At 44.9% G+C, this 20596-nt stretch overlaps 1 protein-coding gene across 1 annotated transcript in view; it reads left to right on the top strand.

Annotated features, from left to right (window-relative positions):
- The window catches only part of TMEM108 (transmembrane protein 108), an 820487-nt gene that overhangs the window by 724270 nt on the left and 75621 nt on the right, over nt 1–20596 (top strand). The window contains exon 4 of the mRNA XM_085629968.1: nt 12724–13815. Coding sequence (XP_085486094.1) covers nt 12724–13815 — 1092 coding nt within the window. The remainder of the gene's footprint in view (nt 1–12723; nt 13816–20596) is intronic.

Raw genomic sequence — 20596 nt, 5'->3', positions numbered from 1 at the left:
GGCCCTTGGTCCTTATCCTCAGACGTCTTGGAGGGTGCTGGTTGAGGTGCTCTGCCAGAGGTTTGCTGTGCATGAGGATCTGAGGATTTACGTACTTCAAAACCATCATAGATGTCAACAATTTTAGCCTGAAAGAAATTAGGTGAGTGGTTGCAGAATTTTTGTGAACCTTCGGGCTCTCCAGCAGCTGGAGGGGCGGAGATCCGTTGGACCACCCTAAAGACTTCTTTGGCAGAAGTAGCATTTTCAATTTTCTGGGTACAGTATTTAGATTTCTCCTCTGTCAGAGCTAATTTATATTCCCTAATTCGATTCCTATAGATGACTTTTTCTTTCTCTTCCTGATTTTTCCTCCAGTTTGGGTCTTGTCAGCGACACGCCTGATTGAGTGTTCTGAGGCTATCATTATACCAGGGGGCTAATGGAGAAAGGCTCTTTTGCTTGACTTCCCTAAGTGGGGCTAGCCTGTTGGCCGCCATCTCCTGCCACTCTGCAAAAGCATCAGCACTCTTGTCTACATTCACCAAATTCTCAATGGGTGTGCCATCCAGAGTGTTGGAGAAGGCTTCAACCAACACCCCTTTCATTGCCCTTGCTCATAAAGGTCCTGGAAGGGGAACACAGTACAAGAGGAGAAATCCCACCTACCTCTTAACCTCAATATTAGGTTTCTGGAGTATCTGATAACTGATGCCTGCGCCCCATTAATACAACCAGGGTTTTGGGCACAGAGTCCGGGAGCAGACGGGCTTGCCTTAGGCGCGCCCACTTTGTGTGTCAACTGTTCATCCATGTACACATGGCCATTAAGTAGCGTCTAATTAACCACTAGAACGCTACCTGCACGTCCCCCCACCCAACCCAGAAGAGAGCGATTGACTGCTTCCCTCCGCAACAATCGTGCCGTCAGGCTCATGGCGGACCAAGGAAGCAGGGAAAAAAGGTAAGCAACTTAATTAAAGTGGCACAGATAAAATGTCCAGAAAATTTGGTAACAATTCTTGCAGACAGTTGTGCGGTCAAGTCAGACCTACAGCCATATAGAACAGAATTGTGTGTTACATATATTTACTAGGCAAGGTCTCACTAACAGGCAAAGTAAGATTCAAGACAGTAAACTTTAAAAAGAGGAGTAAAATGTTTGGGTTTCTTCTCATGGCTTCTTTGAGAAGAGTGTCTCTGGTGTACGATGAATTTGAAAGAATATTGAAAAACGTTCACACAACACAGCCATTTGAATTACATTAAAATAGGTATGGATTTTTCATGTTCTGCACAACTTGGAAATCTGCAGTCCATCAACTGGAGACATTAATCTCCAATTGAAGGACTAGATTAGAATGGATTGATCTCCTGTCTCCAACATATATAGATATATATGCAAACCATCACCTCTTTGGTGTTTATTACCCACATAATGTCTGCCAGCAGTGGAAGGGACTTTATATTATTAATGAAGCACTGTTCTATGAGCATTTGTCACCCAAAGCAGGGGAAAGAAATAGCGTTTTAATTAGTTGCTATGTGCAGGATGCTGAAGAATGGACCAGGGCTATGTCCTCGCGGTCCCTCTGCATTGGGTGATAAAACCACTGCAGCTCTGTTAACTGTGTTTTGTATTGTAATTGCATTTATATAGCGCTTACTACCCCTTACAAGGCGTCAAAGTGCTTTTTCGGCGAGTAGCACGCTACTCTCACACCCATAAATCCAATCATTGGACTTATAAAGCGTGCTATTTACCCGTGAGGGTCTCAAGGCGCTGGGGGGGGTGGGGAGTGCCGCTACTGCTCGAAGAGCCAGGTCTTGAGGAGTCTTCTGAAGGTGAGCAGGTCTTGGGTCTGTCGTAGGTGGGTAGGGAGGGTGTTCCAAGTTTTGGCGGCGAGGCAGGAGATAAAGGATTAGTGTTGAGTTAGTATAGTGAAATATGAAAGTAATTTGAGTGGTGGATAGGTTAGTCAGTTATTTAGATTCATAAGGATCGTGGAGGGATAGAAGAGGGAAAAAGATTAGCATTTATATAGAGCTTGTTACCCCTGACGTGTTGAAGCACTTTTTTTAGCAAGTAGCACGCTACTCTGGAACCCATAAAAGGTTAGTGGTGAATTAGTATTGTGAAATATTAGAGTAATTTGAGTTGTGGATATTAGTCAGTTATTTGGATTGAGAAGGATAGTTGAGGGATAGAAGAGGGAAAAAAGGTTAGCATTTATAGAGCGCTTGCTACCCCTAATGGGGTGTTGACGCACTTTCTTGGTGAGTAGCGAGCTACTCCGGAACCCATAAGGTTTAGTGGTGAATTAGTATAGTGAAATATGAAAGTAATTTGAGAGGTGGATATTAATCAGTTATTTGGATTGAGAAGGATAGCAGAGAGATAGAAGAGGGAAAAGGTTTGCATTTATATAGCGCTTGTTACCCCTGACGGAGTGTTAAAGTGCTGTTTTTGATGAGTAGCACGCTACTCCGGAACCTATTAAAGGATTAGGGAATAACTTATACTTAATATGCTTATCCTTCCAAAGCGTTAATGCAACTTATATGGTCAAATAAGCTAACTATCACACCTCTCCAACTTCATCTTCTAACACCCCATGCTCTAAAATTACTAGAATCACAGTCGACCTATGAAGGTATCCCTAGAATCTAAACAGGGCGCTCCATACAGATTCCTCATTGCTTACCTGTGATGGATACATCTTTGAGGTGCGAGCCAGGCTTGAATCTCACTCAAACCATCCTAAGATAAAAAACTGCCTCGCCGTTTACATGTAGGGATGAGAAAAGCGGACAAGCAGCCGGTACAAGTGTCACTACTAAGCGTGACTTGCACTATTTGGAGCACACACATTTTCTCACAGCTTTAATTCTTGTGGGGCAAGCTTATTTAAACTAAAAAGTGGGATTCAGAAGAGAACAAGCATTGGCAAAGCCAATAGGTCTTGCCTATGCTATGCAATGTGCTTTAGCCATGTTGTATGCCAGCGTGGCTGCTGTTCAGCATGGCTAAACGTTAGTGGCGTAGAGGCGAGTGGCGTGAAGTGTCGTAGATTGGAAAGGTGTAGAGGGGAGTATAGTGTCGTAGAGTGGAGTGACAGTGTGTTGTGTATTGGAGTGGCTTAGAGTTGAGTTACATATAGAAGAGTGGACTGGTGTAGAGTGCATGGCGTTGAGTGTTGCAGAGTATAGTGGTGTAGAGTGCAGCAACATAGAATTCAGCATTGTACAACGCAGTGTTGTAGAATGCAATGTTGAATTAAAAAGTGCAGTGGCATAGAGTGCAGTGGTGCAGAGTAGAGTGGCTTAGAGTGGTGCAAAGTAGTATATTGTGACTCAGAGTGCAGTGGCACAGAGTGCAGTGGTGCAGAGTGCAGTGGCACAGAGTAGTGTGTCAGAGTGCAGTGGCGCTGAGAACAGTAGTGCAGAGTAGAGTGCTGTGGCGTGGAGTGGTGAAGAGTGAGGTGGACTGGTGTATAGTGCATTGGAATAGCATGTTTCAGAGTAAAGTGAGGTAGAGTGTTGGAGAGTATAGTGACGTAGAGCGCAATGGCATGGGGTTCACTTGTACATGCTATGGGAGCATCGTTGAGGGGACCATTTTCCTGCTGACATAAAAAAAAAGTAGCAGCTTGAGCTTCCCCATGAGGAGGTTTTGATCTTTGTTTTTAATCAGGTGGTATTTTCTTGCTGACAGCTGCTCAAAAACAGGCGTGGCGCTTATGTGCCTTAATTAATCTCACAGAAGGTGTTCAATTTTTGTTAGTGTTAGAATCCATGCAAAAGAGCACCAGGCATTACTAGAACAGCTTTCAACCACTACTTCAGAGGGGAAACAACCTTTACAACGCGGTTGTTACATCCCGATCCATAACAACGCGGTTGTTACAACGACCGTGTTGTTACAACGCGATGCCATTACAACGCAAGTCATTAGATCGACTTGCTCTAGATGGTGCTCCAACCTAAGGAATAGCATGATTTACTATTCCAACACCTTTCCTACTGTTGCGTAGGGTGGAGTTGTAATAGTAAATTATACTTTTCCTAATGTTGGAGCGCCATCTAGTGCAAGTCGATCTAATGACTTGCGTTGTAAAGGTATTGCGCTGTAACGACCGCGTTGTTATGGAACGGGATGTAAAAGCATGCGTTGTAGCATGCTATATTCCTTCAGAGTTAACTAACGCTTGAATTGAACAATCTCTCCATTTTGAGTTTTTGGAAGTCCCTTCAAGCAGCCTTCACTGGTAAGCGCCACGGCATAGCTGCCTCGCATGAACCCGATCTGCTGGCCACCTGCATAGATTCCCAAGTGGTTTTTTTCTGTTTGGGAAAATTTGAATGGAAAGTGAACTTGAAGCACACAGTGCGGCGGTGGCTAAGCCATGGATGTCTGTGGCGGATACAGGTGGCAAATGAGAAAAAACATGTAAAAAATCAAGTGGAGTTGGGGGTTCAAGTCTGCGACCCCCCTTTGCACCCCTCACGTTTCAAGGAGGAAAGAAAATCTGATAAGAAAGCAGAGTTGCCAAAACATCTGGAGTAGACGAGTTCATCATACACCAGATTATTATTGGGTAATTTTTGTAGGTTACATAAATGTGCCAAGTGGTACCATGACTCATGCAGACGAGTTGTCTGCAGGCAACAACTACACAGTGGCACTGGCAGCAATGCAATATCTGACCCATCACAAAGAAATGGAATGAAAAAAAGCTTATAGATTTGACTAGCAATCTTCTGTTTTTCTTATGCTACAGATAGAGTTGTTGTAAAGGAATCGTGCTTAATTCTTTTGTTTATTTTGACATCATCAATAAGTGTGCTTTGGTATAAAAATCGTTATGCATTGCTTCATAATCTGAAATAATGTTCACAAAGAAAGGGGAAGTTTGTGACATGTAATGGAAAGTGTTATGAAAGAAAAGATGAATGGACACAGTGTTATGGTTCAGGAGGACAAAGATGTGAGCAAATAAATATGTTGGTAAATTATTCTGGAAAGTGGCAGTGGGGACAATGTATGCACTTCCCTCCAGCACAGGCTCCCAGTCTCGAGTAACTCCGCCAGCACATTATCAAGTCAACAGAGTAAAACAAATGAGCGCTCAAGGGCTATTAGTGGCTAACACTGTCTTAAAGACAGGCTAAGGCATCCAAGAAGCAGCCACCTCCTAAACAGAACAGGAACACATCAGCAGTTAAAATGTCATCACTGCTGCAAAGCACATACATCAAAGCACACCAACTAGCCCTAAATTACAAGCCACATGTCATGTCCCTTCTGCAGTCTAACAAAAGGACTATTTAATGTCCCATTACCAAAACCTAAAGGGAACACAAATGGAACACTGCAATCATCCGTGAAATACCAAGGCTTGATGAGCAGTCCATCCAAGCAGGGCAACTAATGAAAACGCATGAGTCAATGACTGTAGGGGTCTGCCTCAGAGCCCACTCTCTCTCACTCTACTCTCCCAAATGTCAGTTTCGGGTTTTATGTGGCGGTTTATGGTCGTGCGTAGTCCAGTGCTAGGACGACACAATTAAAACAAAAACAAGCATTGGCATAGCCAATAGGTCTCGCATTTGGGACCTTATAAGTGTTTAGCCATGCAACAGTTGCATAACTAAATACTTATAAGGTCCCAAAAGCGAGACCTATTGGCTATGCAAAGCGGCCGTGAAAGTGATCGCGATCACGATCAAACATCAAAGCGGCCGCGACAGTGAAAGTAATCGCGGTAAAGCGCGGCGCGCGTGCCCGCGCACATGCACTGTAGCTCTAGGCGGGCCTGGTAGCACTTTTGGAGCCCTTTCAATAAGTCTCGCCAGACCAGCGCATGCGCTGGGTCAGGCGAGACCTAAAAAGGGAACTGAGACAGACAGAGCAGATATGGTGTTCCAAGAATCACACTGTTCAAGAGAGGGAAGTCGAGATTAGAACCTACAGACACTCGGTGCGAATCAGAAATGTAACCATTTACACCTCCACTCCTCCCAAAACCGCCTCCGCAGAAACATGTGTGTGGTGGTGAACCTGGTTTACTGATGGGTAAAAAATATGTTCTGTCCTTCAGAGGTTTTCGCTGTTCATACTGCGAAATATGTTACGAGGTGCCTCAGTGTTATTTGAGGCACCATGTGCCAGTCCTGGACATTCAGCTAACAACCCAATGAGTTCTGGAAATTGGAGTCCTGATTCAATCCATCAAACAAATACTTTAATCGACTAACTTAGCCATAAAATCCAAAATCAACATATCATACATCCATAAAAGCAAATGAGTCCACATCATCTACTCCTCTCCCACACCCTATCGGAGAAGAGCTACACGTTGTATCTATCTAACTGCTTCTGACATAGTCATGCCATACATTTACAATTAAATATTTTTTTTTGCTCTTGTCGTCATGAATATTCATCAGTGGTTGTGATGCATGGCAACCTTACTTAAGCGAGGACTATCTTGTTCCTTTACCTGGGAAAAACCTTACTTTTTTTGTAAAACCTTCACCCACCAGGGTTACCCCTTGCTTCATCATAGGGTCCTTCACGTTCCGCTACGGAACGGGGCATGCTGTGACCAAACTAATTACGCGGGAGCACTGATTAACAGACTATGAGAGGCAGATGGTCCTGCAGGGGAAGAGTGAAGTAAAAAGAAAGTGTGTTTAAAATTACGTGGCTAGTGGGTAAAGTACTTTATTCCGACCCCTAGTCGGTAAGGTTAAAAACAGGGGATGAATAGGGTCATTAGAAATGATGTTCCTACAGTCTACTGGTTGACATGTTTCAAGCCTACCCCTTTCGGCCATTCTTCAGGACCTAGTACAGTAAGTTTTTAAAAAACTAGTTCTACTCCTTTAGTTGTTTTCTAATTGCAATTCACCAAGAAAAACAAACAACAAAGTGCAACAATCGCACATGCACGTTCAGGTGTACAATTCTTTCATACCACCTGGTCTTTGCATTATTAATTTATATTGTCAGTGAAGCCCGCACTGCATGGTTTCACCGGCGGGGAGTTCAGCCTCTAGTTATACACTCGTCTCAGACGTACTCTTCAGAAATACCTAATGGTTGCCGCTTAAGGACTTGGATAGAAAAGCAGACATTTGAGGTGAGCAGATCTAGAGTGTCGCTGGTGTTGAGAGTATTCTATACAGGAGCTAATTTCCACCTAGAGCTACCCAGAGTTCTCTGCTTCTTTTTTGCATAATTTATGCATCACTCTATGCCTGAAAGGGTATTGTTTTGACTTATACTAGGTGCTCCCTTGTGTCTGGACACAGCTATACCTCTCTAAAGAGCTCTAAGTAGAGCAAAACACGTGTAGGGGTTGCTTTTATTCATTTCAGGTTGGCTTGGTTGGTATTTTACAAATCCAAAGCTGTAATACTGTGCCTTGAGTGGTAAAAGGCTTTGGCCATTTTACAGCTCAGCATGGACAGCACTGTGCTAGTCCCATGCTTAAAGACTTTGCTGTAGAAATGGCAAAAGACTTTGTCCTTTTCTATCTCGGCGTGGATGGCACTGTGCTAATCCTACGCTTAAAGACTTTGATAGAAAAGCAGACATTTGAGGTGAGCAAATTTAAAGTGTTGCTGGTGTTGAGAGTGCTCTATACAGGAGCTGCTTTCCACCTAAACTTGAGAACTACCCAGAGTTCTCTGCTTCTTTTTTGCATATATACATATACATATATATATATATACATATATATGTAAACATTTAAAAATAAGTGTTTGTACTTACCTGTACATTTTAAAGAAAGCAAATGCCATTACCATGAGTGCCTTTACTACGAAAATGTAAGTATTTTACAGGGAAATATAAACCTATTAAATTGTTTATACTTACCTGTAAAATATTTTCAAAAGCAACTTTGATCACGTATATGCCTTTTCCAATGATGCCATTACACCGAAATTTGTTGAAAAGGCATGCGTTGTAAAGGCATATTTGTGGTAAAACTTTGCACTGTAATGGTAATTTGTTGTAACAGCATTTGCATTGTTACAACTGTGTTGTAATGGCGTGTGTTGCAATGGCATGCATTGTGCCATTATACATTTCTTGCAAGTGTCCCCGTGTGACTCGCTAACGCACACTAGGGCCCACTTATAAAAACCACATCAATGGGACTTTCATAAAATTTCAGTAACCTGAAGCATAGGTTCAGTCACCGACCAGGCTTCTTGGCAGCTGGAACACCCTCTCTAAGCATTTGTAGGTCAGTTTAGGACAGTGGAGCGATAGCTCGGACCTAAGGTCTGTCTTTTTGTCATTATGAGAGAGCCGCATCAACAGTCTCTTGGTAGTCATGATGAACTTGACACGGGACGAGCTTGAAGAAGAGGCAGCGGTGGCCCCTCCATAAGAGCAGAGGAGCGCCGCCCCCCTGCCACCACCCGCAAAAAAAAGGAAATAAAACGGGTTTTAAACCTGTTTTATTATCGTTTTATTTTAATCCCTGGACCCGCCTCCAGGACTCTGACGAGTCTTGGGGGTGGGTCCAGGGGATGACACTGCTGGGGGGGGAGTGGTGGGCACTCCCTTCACAGCGCAAGAGGTGTTTGGCCGGCCGTCTCAGGACGGCCAAACTGCTCATACGCAGTGAAGCTCTCTCCAACCCAGCGGCGTTGCTGGGGCTGCCCGGGAGCGCAAGTTGCTGGCACTCAGGCCAATCCCGACGCCGCTTTCATGCAGCGTTAAGATTGGTCGCAGTGCAGGCTGGGAAACTGTGCCCAAGATGAAGAGCGCGATACGGTGACAGCGGCTTTGGCGGCATTGAGGTAAGTTTTTTTATTTTTAGTCCCCGATACCCTCCTCTCCCCCCTCCCTCCTCTGGCCTGCCCCGTCACTTCAGCAGGGTACAGGCCACTACTGAGAAGAGGTAAAGCAATGTGTCTAGTTCCCATGTGAAGTGTGGCCCCTTTAGCCAGACCTAGCTTTTGAGGTCTAAGTGTGCCCTGTACAAGACGCTTACTCCAAAAGAACTTCTGCGAACATGGCAGGAAAAAGACCCTAGGCAGTAGATCCGCAGTACTGTGCCAGCATAGCAAACCTGCCGTCAACTATGTTTTCCCGAAAAATTGATCCCAAAGTGGGAGTATCGCTACAGGAATATTACAACTAATGCCCCACAGTCTGAGAGATTTCTCCCAATGTGTGGAGGTATTTCAGTTAATTTTCTGACCATAACAACCGTGGTTTACATAGTAGGCCAGATAGAAGGATGCTAGCGAGCAAAATATTGGACCAGCGGCGCTAAATTGAACGGTCCCTTTGATTGCATCAGGGATGCTGTGAGAGGGCCCCCACTGGGCTCTGCTATCAGTATCCCGCCCTCCCTCGCACTCTGCATCACAGAGGGTAAACAAGCATTTGCAATGCAATAGGTCTCGCATTTACGTAAGTTTAAGCTATTGGCATTGTAATAGACAATGTATTTTATATATGTTTTAAAAACCAAACCGTAAATAAAAGGCATTATCATTTATAGCTCAAACGCGCGCAATTGCGAGACCTATTGCATTGCAAATGCTTGTGTACAACTGGTGACGGGGAGGAGCTGCCTCGGGGCGGGGCTGTCAAGCAGTCTCTTTTGTGACTGTGCTAGCGCAAATATTAGCCAGAGATTACAGCCTTGCTCTCTCCCAGTCCCCGGGGCATGGTGTATTAAAACATACAGGTGTGTAGATGATTTCTCCTAATATGCGCGGCTCTTGCCTCTTAAAATACCACCTGTTATGTCAATAAACCGCTCCAATATGTATATGCTAAAATCTACCTTGCTTACTTTTGTTTCATGCTCGCTTTCAACGCATTATTTTTTGTTGTATGTTTGTTTAGTGCACACTGCATTGCTTCTAGGCGCTTGGGAAAAGCATAACTCGTAATAGAGGAACAACCATCTCAGAGTACCTCTTAAATGTATTTCGCTTCCATAGTTGGGGACAGCACAAAAAATCCTTTTTTGTCAAGAGATCGTCTTGTATTTCATGCTGAATTAATTTAAACTTCAAATGACACATCGCAAGCTTGCCTTCAGCCTACACACAGCACAAGTAACCTGGTACTAAGCTTCCGAGCTCTCCAATGTTGAATACCACAAACTATGGGGCATATCAGCAACACCCGGTGATAATTATCGCTCAGTGCACTTAGCGCTACGATAATTTTTTGCGGGCTAGCGTGGATTTTTATCGCTGAGATAGCGTGCTATTAGCAACGCTTTTCTCAAAACCGATAAAAATCCTAGCGCTAACTGCCTAACGTGAGATTATCGCTGGAAACCCAGCGATAATCTCACGAAATGTGGCGTTAGCTTGTTGATAGGGACTCACAAACTTAGCCACGCTGGGCGTTAAGATTCCCGGCACTAAAGCAAGATTTCACGCGTTAGCGTGACCTTGCTAATTAAGCGATAAAATTATCGCCGCTTTTCCACCGAAAACGGCTGCAAAAGCGGCGATAATTTATTATCGCCGCCTTGTAAATATGCCCCTATGGCCGCAAACATCTTCGAAGTAGAAATAGAGTAGAAATATACATCTTTGAGCGTGACTTTCATTAAAAAAAATAGCCGTTAGCACTAAGCATGCTGGGATTCGTAGGCCCGTAATTATAATAGGGTAACTGAAAATGCTCGTGCCAGCATCTTTAATTCTTTCACTGAAAAGTCAGCACTGACTTTTTACAGACATCCAATAGACACCGGTCCATTGCATAGCTCCCAAGTGGCCCTAATTATGTGTGGCACCTGCATTCCGGGATATCAGTTTTCATTTTAAAATAAGATTGTTTGAAAAATCCCATCATGTACATTATTGTTGATTTTTAAAAAACTGGACTGGCTGAAGATGCGACCCATGATACGTGGACACTTGAAAACAGTGGGGCAGTAGATAGCTACGCATACACACTCAAAGCCAAGAGACACAGCTATCAACAGTGCAGCAGGTGCAATACGTTTTATGTACACAACGCCGCGCTTGTTGTTCATTTACTGTTCCCGTAGCCGCACTCGCGCTTTAGCTGTAAACATCATAAGCTAAAGCACGGGTGCCGCAATGGCTTAACCCCTTCCATGCTGCGCAAATTCCGCCGCTGTGCTGACGGAATCTTGCGCGGGCGTGGTCATGACGGAACGGTTCCGTCATGAGCACAGCTCAACCGTGGCTCATGACGGAACCGTTCCGTCATGAGCACCGAAGGGGTTAATAAGTAAAGAAATAGACAAACTTCTTTTTTCTATTTCTTTACTTTTTAAGCAACCACGGCACTCGCTGTGAACTGGCCGGCAGGTACAACCTGTAGTGTGCGCGCACTGAAAATAAATGAAACAATCAATAAAGTTAACATTTGTTAAGAAAAACGAGATTAATCAGGAATGGGGTGAGTGGGGGATTGAGATAATACCGGGCGCCCGTGTTGTTAAAGTGAAAGCCGCGCGCCTGTGTTACAGTGAAAGTGGGGGTCCGTGTGCTGCCTACAGTAAGAGAAAATAAAGAAAGTAGTGCGTACAGACTTAAGAAGACGTACCGTGTAACAACGGAAGTAAAAGGGCCAGTCGCCATGGAAGGTTACAAATAAAGACAAGGCGGTACCAAGGAGGGACTAACAAGACTATTTACTAATCAGAATCAAGCATTTAGGAAGGACAATGACTCAAGCCAATGACAAATATGGGCGGAGAGTGGGTGGGGCTTCTATTCCATACTCCACTACAACAAGACTCGCAGAGCAGCACATGCGTGCTGGCTCTAGGCTCAACCTAAAAAGGAGAGGTTTGACAGATGTCCAGTTATGACCCTGCTCTTAAAAGATGCCTTATATCTTCAAGCCATTGAATCAACACATTCTGAAGAGAGACAGGATTCCTGCAGGGGAAGTTTGCCTTCTTTTGAAATTGAATACATCTTCGCAACAGAATACGAAGGCCAGACATGTTGCTTATGAATACCTGTGAATGTTAATTAACTAATTTAAGTAATTAAAGGGACTGCTTTGAAACTCCTAAGAACACCAGCCATTTGAAAATGCGTACACACTTGGCATTTCCTACTCTCAGCTAGAATTGGGGATGGACTTAATTGTCACATATTATGCATTTTCCAAAAACTTCTGCCCCTACAGCGATCCTATTGCCGGACCATTTTTAAGGACGCTACTATAAGATCTATCTCTGAAGTGGTTAAGTACTGTTTTAATTTTAAAAATCTTGATTGCCTTATTAAATTAATGAATTTTAAGTATGTATAATTAATGCCGTTCTTTAATCTTGTTTTTTAAAGTTTTTTTTCACTGTAATCACTGTGGTTAATCCAATAAAATGTTGTATTTACCTACTCCAAAGCACTGGAATTCTGCAGTTGGATGTTAGCAAGACAAAACTGGAGCAAACTATGTCTACTGAGAAACCTGCAAACCACAGGTTCAAATCCTAGGCTGGATAACTCAGCCTTTGATCTTTCTTAAGTCAATCACATGAGATCCCTTGAGTTAGGTAGAATAACACTTATTATTTAAGTGCCTATAAACAATCCAATTTGGGGCTGTCCTATAAAAGCAGTGGTTATGATTATATCCAATGAATGGTGTTCTGGCTCCCTACCAGGGTGTGCCAACATATGGGTAGTTAGGCTGTAAATTAAGAATAAATGTGAGATAAGATTTCTACCACTTTTAACACTATGGCTTGCTTCCTTTTTTAGGTGTACTGCTGATATTGGCATTTACTGAAAGACTTGTGTTTGCTGTCCAGGAGACATCACCAAGTGCACCAGCTCGGGGAATTCTAGACGACATGGTTAAAAATGCATCCATTGTAGTACCCAGGTACAAGGGACACTCCTTCACAGACCTCGCCTTATCTACCACGCATGCCATGATGAGGTACACCAGCGCCCAAGAAGAAGCTGCTTCTGGGGTTGAGTCCCAGAGACCGAATGAGGATGGTTACAGTGGGGCTAAGGAGATGCCAGATTTGTTCAATAAGAGCACTCGCCTTCCAGGAACTAGTCGCCACAAGGAGGGAACTACTCGGCACCCCCAAGTCCAGATTCTAAATTATACAAGGCCTTATCGAACAACAGCTATGCCTCCATCCAGATTTCCACCAAAGGCCACCTTCAAAAAACCCCTGTTCCCATCCCGTACTGCAACTTTAATTCATCGAAACAGGACTTTGCTGCCATCTCCAATGAACCCAGACTCTTACCTACCCACTGAGATCTTACAAGGCCTTAAAAGAGTAAAGCCAGCCAAGGGGCAGCAGGTAACGGAGCAAAGACGGGAACGCACAACAGCCTTTACCGCTTCAGTGACCAATGCCACAACAGAAACTGTGCCTTTTCCAACCACTTTGTGGAACATCCTGAGCAACAATGACTCTTTGCTAACTTCAAACCCAAGAAGAAACATATCCTTGTTGGCAAATCCAGGAATGGCTACGTCCTCCTCTGCTCCCAGTCCCATGGATGCAAGCAGTGGTCTGCCTGCAGTGGAGACTACCACAAGGACCCTCATGTCCACTTACATCACCAGCCCTACCACCTTAATAGACAGCGTGGTCCCTGTTGAACCTACATTCAGGGCGCCCAGTTCTGTCTCAACTATTGGATCCACAGCAACTGGGAATTTTCTAAATAGGCTTGTGCCCGCTGGCACCTGGAAGCCAAGCATGCCAGGGAACATCTCGCACGTCACCGAAGGGGACACACCCCAGCACAGAGCCACCATTTGCCTCAGCAAAGTGGATATCGCTTGGGTCATTTTAGCCATCAGCGTGCCAATATCATCCTGTTGTAAGTAATTTTTCTCATTTAAGTCTTGCATCTTTATTGTCACTGCTTTACTACTGACTACTGTCTGACAGCATTTCTTTTAAAATACATGAAACACTTGTTTTTAATTCTTCAATGATATGATGCAAATACTGAGTGATCAACCTGCGAAAGCCATTGAAAATCTATGAGGCAAGGGGCCAATGGGCAATAATTCTGTCTGTCAAGTTTGCCTTCTACCTTCCTCCAATATTAAGCACATGTAACACAAAGAAGGTATGGCCACAAATATTAAGGCAGTAAAGGTAACTTCAAGACGACAGAAAAAATGTTTGCATTTCTGGGAAGATAAGAAGGCATCTGGGTGTGACAGGGTTGAAAACACACATAACAAGCATCTGCAATGCAATAGGTCTCGCATTTACGCGGGTTTGAGCTATTGGCATTGTAAATGATTATGCCTTTTATGTATAATTTGGTTTTTAAAACCTAAATAAAAGGCATTGTCATTTAAAATGCCAATAGCTTAAACTCTCGCAAATGCGAGACCTATTGCATTCCAAATGCTGGACGGCATCACTGAGTTGCCCCCTTCTATCTCCTTTGGCCCCTGAAGAGCTCCCCATTTACTATGAGTTGAATAAACAATCCATTGGTCACATCTGTGCACAAGAGACCCTCCTGCAGTAAGAGAAACTCATGACAGAAAATAGTGCTCACAGACTAAAGACATACTGTGTAACAACCAAAGTAAAAGGGCTAGTACTCATGGGATGTTACAAATATAGACAAGGTGATACTAAGGAGGGACTAACAAGTCTAATAATGAATCCGAAGCCAGCATTTATGAAAGACAATGACACAAGCCCATGACAAATATGGGCGGAGAGTGAGCGGGGCTTCAAGTACATACTCCAATACAGCATAGCTTGCAGCGCATGCGCTGCCACGGCTCGACCTAAAGAGGGAAAGGCCTGGAGGAGGTGTGTTGTGTGGTCTTAACATCAAAGATAACAATAATTTTAAAAAATGGGTTTCCTAGATTAAAAGTAAAAAGGAGAGTAAAAGAAGCTCCCCGTGCAGCTTGGTGGGAGTAGTGCACAGTGGTGAGTCAGAGGCACTAAGAGGTAGGGGTGCAACTAGACCCGAACTTCGGGGGGTGGGGAAACTAACACTGCCAGCCAGTGCTGGCCCTGGTCGCACACAGTGCAACAGTCTTTTTTGGCGCCCCTCCCGCATTTCCTCCTTCTCCATAAATTCCCTCCCTACCATTCGCCAACAGTGCACCTAATTTCTCTATAGCCTCTTTCTGACAAACATTTCATATGTTTTATAGGGCTATTCTTAGTTTACTCACACTCAGTTCTGTGATCTGCTTGGTACACGTTCTTTGTAGCAGGCACATTAACCCTGTGTGCTGTGTGGGTGATAAGAGTGCACATGTGAGTGCACGGTGAGCGATGCGACAGTGTGAGAGTACGGTAAGAGGAGTGACTGCAGGGTGAGTGACATGACCATATGAATTTGGATGCGGATGTAAGTGCAGAGTGCGACTAATGAACGCATGGTTAGTGATGGGCTTATTTGAGTGAGATTGCAGATTGAGCAGTAAGGGGGACAGGTGAGTGAAGTGTTACATGACTGCAGGGTGAGTAGTGTGCTCATTGACAGCAGGGTGAGGTACAGGGTGAACAGTACAAGTGCATTGTGAGTGCGGGGTGAGCAGGTGAATGGTGTGAGTGCATGGTGATCAGTGTGAGTGCATGGTGATCAGTGTGATCACTGTGAGTGCAGGGTGAAAGTGAAGGTCGAGAATAAGGCGTCAATTATCTGAATGCAGGGTACATTCCCAGACTATTGAAGTAACTCAGCATGTTATTGACGGCGGCGTAGAGTTTCAGATATAAATTAAACTATTTCTATTATGGCATAAAGTAGGGATTAAGGGTGGAGGAAATAAATAATGTGGTGATCCTACAACAAACTTCCAGTCTTATGATTAGGGTTGCCAGCTCATTATTTTGATGTCCCAAATGGTACAAAAATAAACAGTCACCTAAAGCCGTATTTTCAGCAGTTATTTGTGCATACTTGGAACAGCAAATATAAATAAAAAGCACTTTTAATTGTGTTCTAGGACTGCCTGAATGATCCATGACAATTAAAGGGAACAAAGACAGAAAAGTCACATTACAAATGAATACATACTTTTTTATTTACATCCCTATTTAGTGTCAAGACAAGGTTTTGCAGGCTCTTTAAACAACACATGGCTGGCATTTTTCTTTTGGCAATCCTACTTTATATTCCTTTTCGTGAAATACATTCTGAAACTACGGGGCACAGGGGGTACTGGAACCAGAAACAAACGAAGCCTGGGTAACCAGTTTACAAAGGAATGTAAATATGCAAATGGACTTTAAAGATCTGTGAATAACTCAGGGTGCAGGAGATAAGACTCCAGACACTGCCCAGCCGAACGCACAGCAGCTCCAGCTGCATCAGCCCAGGCTGAGACACACAACGGAGGGGGCTGTAGGCTATGGGCGTTGTGTGCCAGCTAAGAGGTCCACTCAGTTTGCATTGGGGCATCCTTCTTGGTGACTGCTGTTAGTACAGGTGTAATCTGGTAGAACTGTGGCCACCTGGCACAGTCATACACCCAACCTAGCTACATCACGTTGAACCCTGGTAGCTGGGTGTGGCTTTTACTGAGCTACATTCAGAGAGGTAGCAATGTGCAAAGGGCACTGAGGTATGACGAGCCATGTCCAGAGAAGTGTGTGCCTCAGACCTGCAAACAGACGGGAAGCAGGGACAGCAATCTGCAGTGTGATCCTGCAAGAGGCACACTTTGTGTTCAGGAAGGTCGACGTGCTGGCACCACACCAAGGGGGCAGAGGGAGCGCGCTGTTCACCCAGGACAATGTCTGCCAAGCTGAGGGGCACAAATGGGACTCTTGTTCATCACCTACCCCCTTCCGAAGGAACAGCTCCAGTGGAAAACGAGCAGCAGGCGCACCCTCTTTTACTAGCACCGGTAAAACAAATATACATTGAGACGAGTTTTCCAGAGCCCGCGGCCATAGCACCACCAACCTTGCCTACAAACAAGACAGCCTTTACTATGCGCACTGAGCAATCACCTTTCAGAGGGCAGGCTTTGCCACACCCTCAACAACCCCCTCCCTCCTCTGACCCCCAAGCAATGTCCATACATGACCACATTGGCCTTCCAATGCGCACAGAGCTGCAAGACAGGAATACTGTAAACATGAAAAATAAAATCAGTGTTTCCATGTCTTCTCACCTTTCCCGACATGAGGAAGTCCAGCTCCAGGGGGCACGAGGGCATCACAATGATCTTGTAGTCACCCAACAGAAACACGTCCTCCTCCTTCAGGGCTCTGTCCAGGAGTCCAATGGCATCCTCTTCGTCCTCCATGACTGGGTTTTTCTGGCTGGTTTACCTCGCCGACGGCAACGGGAGATCCACATTGCTCGGAAAGAGAATAAGAAGACAAGCGCACTCCAGTCTGAGTATGCCATCTGTAGGGATTGGCACTGGAGCTGGCACCAAGTGCCCCTGGAGAGACTCTTGGATGATTGTTGGCGCGGTGGCACAGAGGATGGCGTTTTGGCGCTTCTGAGATTGGGACACGGGTGCCGGACTATTTCTGAGGTCGGCAACTGAAACTGGAACCGGCCTGCTTCTGAGCTGGCATTTGAGACTGGCCTGCGCCATACAATTGAGCACCCACATCAGAGGTGCAAGAATTAAGCGGGCGCTTTGAAGTGATTTTTTGAGAGTGCGTGCCAATACTTTCTGTGCGCTGGCCTGCGCCATACAATTGAGCACCCACATCAGAGGTGCAAGAATTAAGCGGGCGCTTTGAAGTGATTTTTTGAGAGTGCGTGCCAATACTTTCTGTGCGCTGCATGAAGTGGCACCTTCTACTTCTCGCAGGATGCGATGCTGCACCCCTCTGAAACTTTCTGTATAGAATTAAAGGTCTGCACCCAGCCCACATTATTAGCGGGCTACTCCGGGCTACGTTAAAAAGGTGGGTAAATGAAAAAAGCCCTAAAATCCTGCAGCTGTTTGTCCAAGCTGCACTGCTAGCCTCTACTACTGAAACACCGAGCGATCAGCAACTATTGAAATTTCATGTGGTGTCATTGCACTCCTGGCAGAAACGGGCAGGCTGGTGAAGCAGAGAAAACCCATTGACTGGCACCACTTGCTGATTGCAGCTTCGGCGGAATTTAAACAAGCTTTGGAAACGCGGCCGCGAAAGTGAAAGTGATCGTGATTACGATCGTGGAAACGCGGCCGCGTGCCAATACTTTCTGTGCGCTGCATGAAGTGGCACCTTCTACTTCTCACAGGATGCGATGCTGCACCCCTCTGAAACTTTCTGTATAGAATTAAAGGTCTGCACCCAGCCCACATTATTAGCGGGCTACTCCGGGCTACGTTAAAAAGGTGGGTAAATGAAAAAAGCCCTAAAATCCTGCAGCTGTTTGTCCAAGCTGCACTGCTAGCCTCTAATACTGAAACACCGAGCGATCAGCAACTATTGAAATTTCATGTGGTGTCATTGCACTCCTGGCAGAAACGGGCAGGCTGGTGAAGCAGAGAAAACCCATTGACTGGCACCACTTGCTGATTGCAGCTTCGGCGGAATTTAAACAAGCTTTGGAAACGCGGCCGCGAAAGTGAAAGTGATCGTGATTACGATCGTGGAAACGCGGCCGCGAAAGTGAAAGTGATCGTGATTACGATCGCTACGGAGGAAAGACACATGGCGCTGCGCGCGTGCACGTTCACGTGCACTGTAGCTTTAGGCCACGGCAGCACTTGGAAAAGGCCAGATATAAAATGTCTCTTCGAGCCTTTGGCTCGCGAGACCTAAAAAACTACTTGTATAATAGAGAAACTTACATTTCTAAACTTAGCATGGCAGGGCACAGGAATTCTGCAATTCTGTAGTGTTTTCTGCATAATTATAGATTTACCATACTTATCACTTAAACCTCCATCTGCTGCGCCATTTGCAGACTTTAATAAAAAAAAAAAAAAAAGAAGGCATCTAAATCCAACGAATCCAAAGTTACTAAAAAAAAGTACTACACTTGTGTCAAGCAGGGGCAGAGCCCGAGCACAAGTTAGCTGGCTGATTATGCAGTACTCGGGTGTTACTCTGGTGCTAATGAAATGTAACTTTTACCCAGGCAACATTAATTGTGTCAAAATGACAAACTAAAGGCACAATACTGACACACAACGGGCCACATTATGCCGCATAACTTGCCTTTTCTTGCTGCATAATTTAGTGAACCATGCTGCATAATTTGCTCCATCATTGCAGCATAATTCTGTCGTCCCCGAGCATGAGACTGTGATGTGTATGTGGGGGGGAATGGGGCGGGAGAGGGGGGAGGTAGATTAGCTCTGCCAGACATGCCATGAGGCACACCATGCATGTGAATGCTCAAATAAGGAACGAGAATAAGTCAGGAGTGTGGCCTTGCAGTTAGAGCGGTTGACCTGGAAGCAGAGGAATCGGGTTCGTGTCTCGGCAACGACGCTCAACATCTTGTGATTCTGGGCAAATAATCTCCCCCTGCATAACAAAAATGAAATTGTCCGTCTGTAACGAAACTGGAGCTCATGTAAAGCGCTCCGATATCTTCAGGTCTAGTTCGCGCTATCTAAAACGCTAAAAAAAAAATGGAACAGAACACTTTTAAGAGGAAAAGGATTGGGTACAAAATAAATCGACTGTTGTTTAAAGACGAGAACAGTCCAAACCAAAACAAGGAACTGCATTCTCTTAAAGTGAACTTGGTTCTGATAAATGGAACATTGTGTTCATCGGTACTCGAGAACCTTTGGAGCCCGCACCCTCTACTAACCTCCGTTCTCATGAAATAAGTGATATTTGGCAGTTCTAGGGGTAGCCACGGCTTCCTGTTCCAAGATTCTTACAAGTGTGGAAATAATGTGTCCAAACCTGAGCCGCGTGTAAGATCGAATCCGAGCGGCGAGAAGCTGTGCGAGGGGGGCGCTGGGAGGGGGGCGCGTAGAAGAGGCTGGAAACACACATGGAAGGCGCGCCGACTTCACATAACGATGCTTCGTTTTAAAAACAACCAGAGATAAAAGGTGAAACAGCAGCTGCGCTGACAAGAATGGAAAGAAGGAAGTTCCTACTTGCAAAACGAGGCATGTCAGCTTGCCCAAGGCGGGCCGTTTTCTGAGCCAAACTATACAGTTGAACGTCATTTGTGATTGGGGCTTTGGGCTGACCAGAAAAGCAAACAAAACAAGCCTTGATGAAGGCGACAGATTAGACGGTCGTAGCAACGCAAGCAAAACACGCGTCGGCTGCCAAGGTTGATAAAATCAGAATTAGACTCCACTATTTAGAAAACCGTTTCATTAAACAGCAATGGGTGAATAAGGTTGAAAACTGAACACTGGCAATGCAACGAAACTGGCCTTTCACAGCAAGCATTTTAACAAAGGAGAAACAAAGCAAGTTAGACGAGAAGGGAGGGGGGAATTCCAGCATCAGAGGAGCCCGCGAAAGTGAAAGTGATCGTGATTACGATCGCTACGGGCTGCGCGCGTGCACGTTCACGTGCACTGTAGCTTTAGGCCACGGCAGCACTTTGAAAATGCCCAGATATAAAATGTCTCTTCGAGCCTTTGGCTCGCGAGACCTAAAAATGGAGGAATATACATAAACTGTGAATAAAAATGAGTAAAGCCTGTAAAAGTAAATGAGACTGTGAC

The sequence above is a fragment of the Triturus cristatus genome, chromosome 10 (assembly GCF_964204655.1).
Source record: "Triturus cristatus chromosome 10, aTriCri1.1, whole genome shotgun sequence".
NCBI classification, from domain to species: domain Eukaryota; kingdom Metazoa; phylum Chordata; class Amphibia; order Caudata; family Salamandridae; genus Triturus; species Triturus cristatus.
The sequence above is the reverse complement of the archived record's forward strand: the minus strand, read 5'-3'. Positions and strand labels throughout refer to the sequence as shown.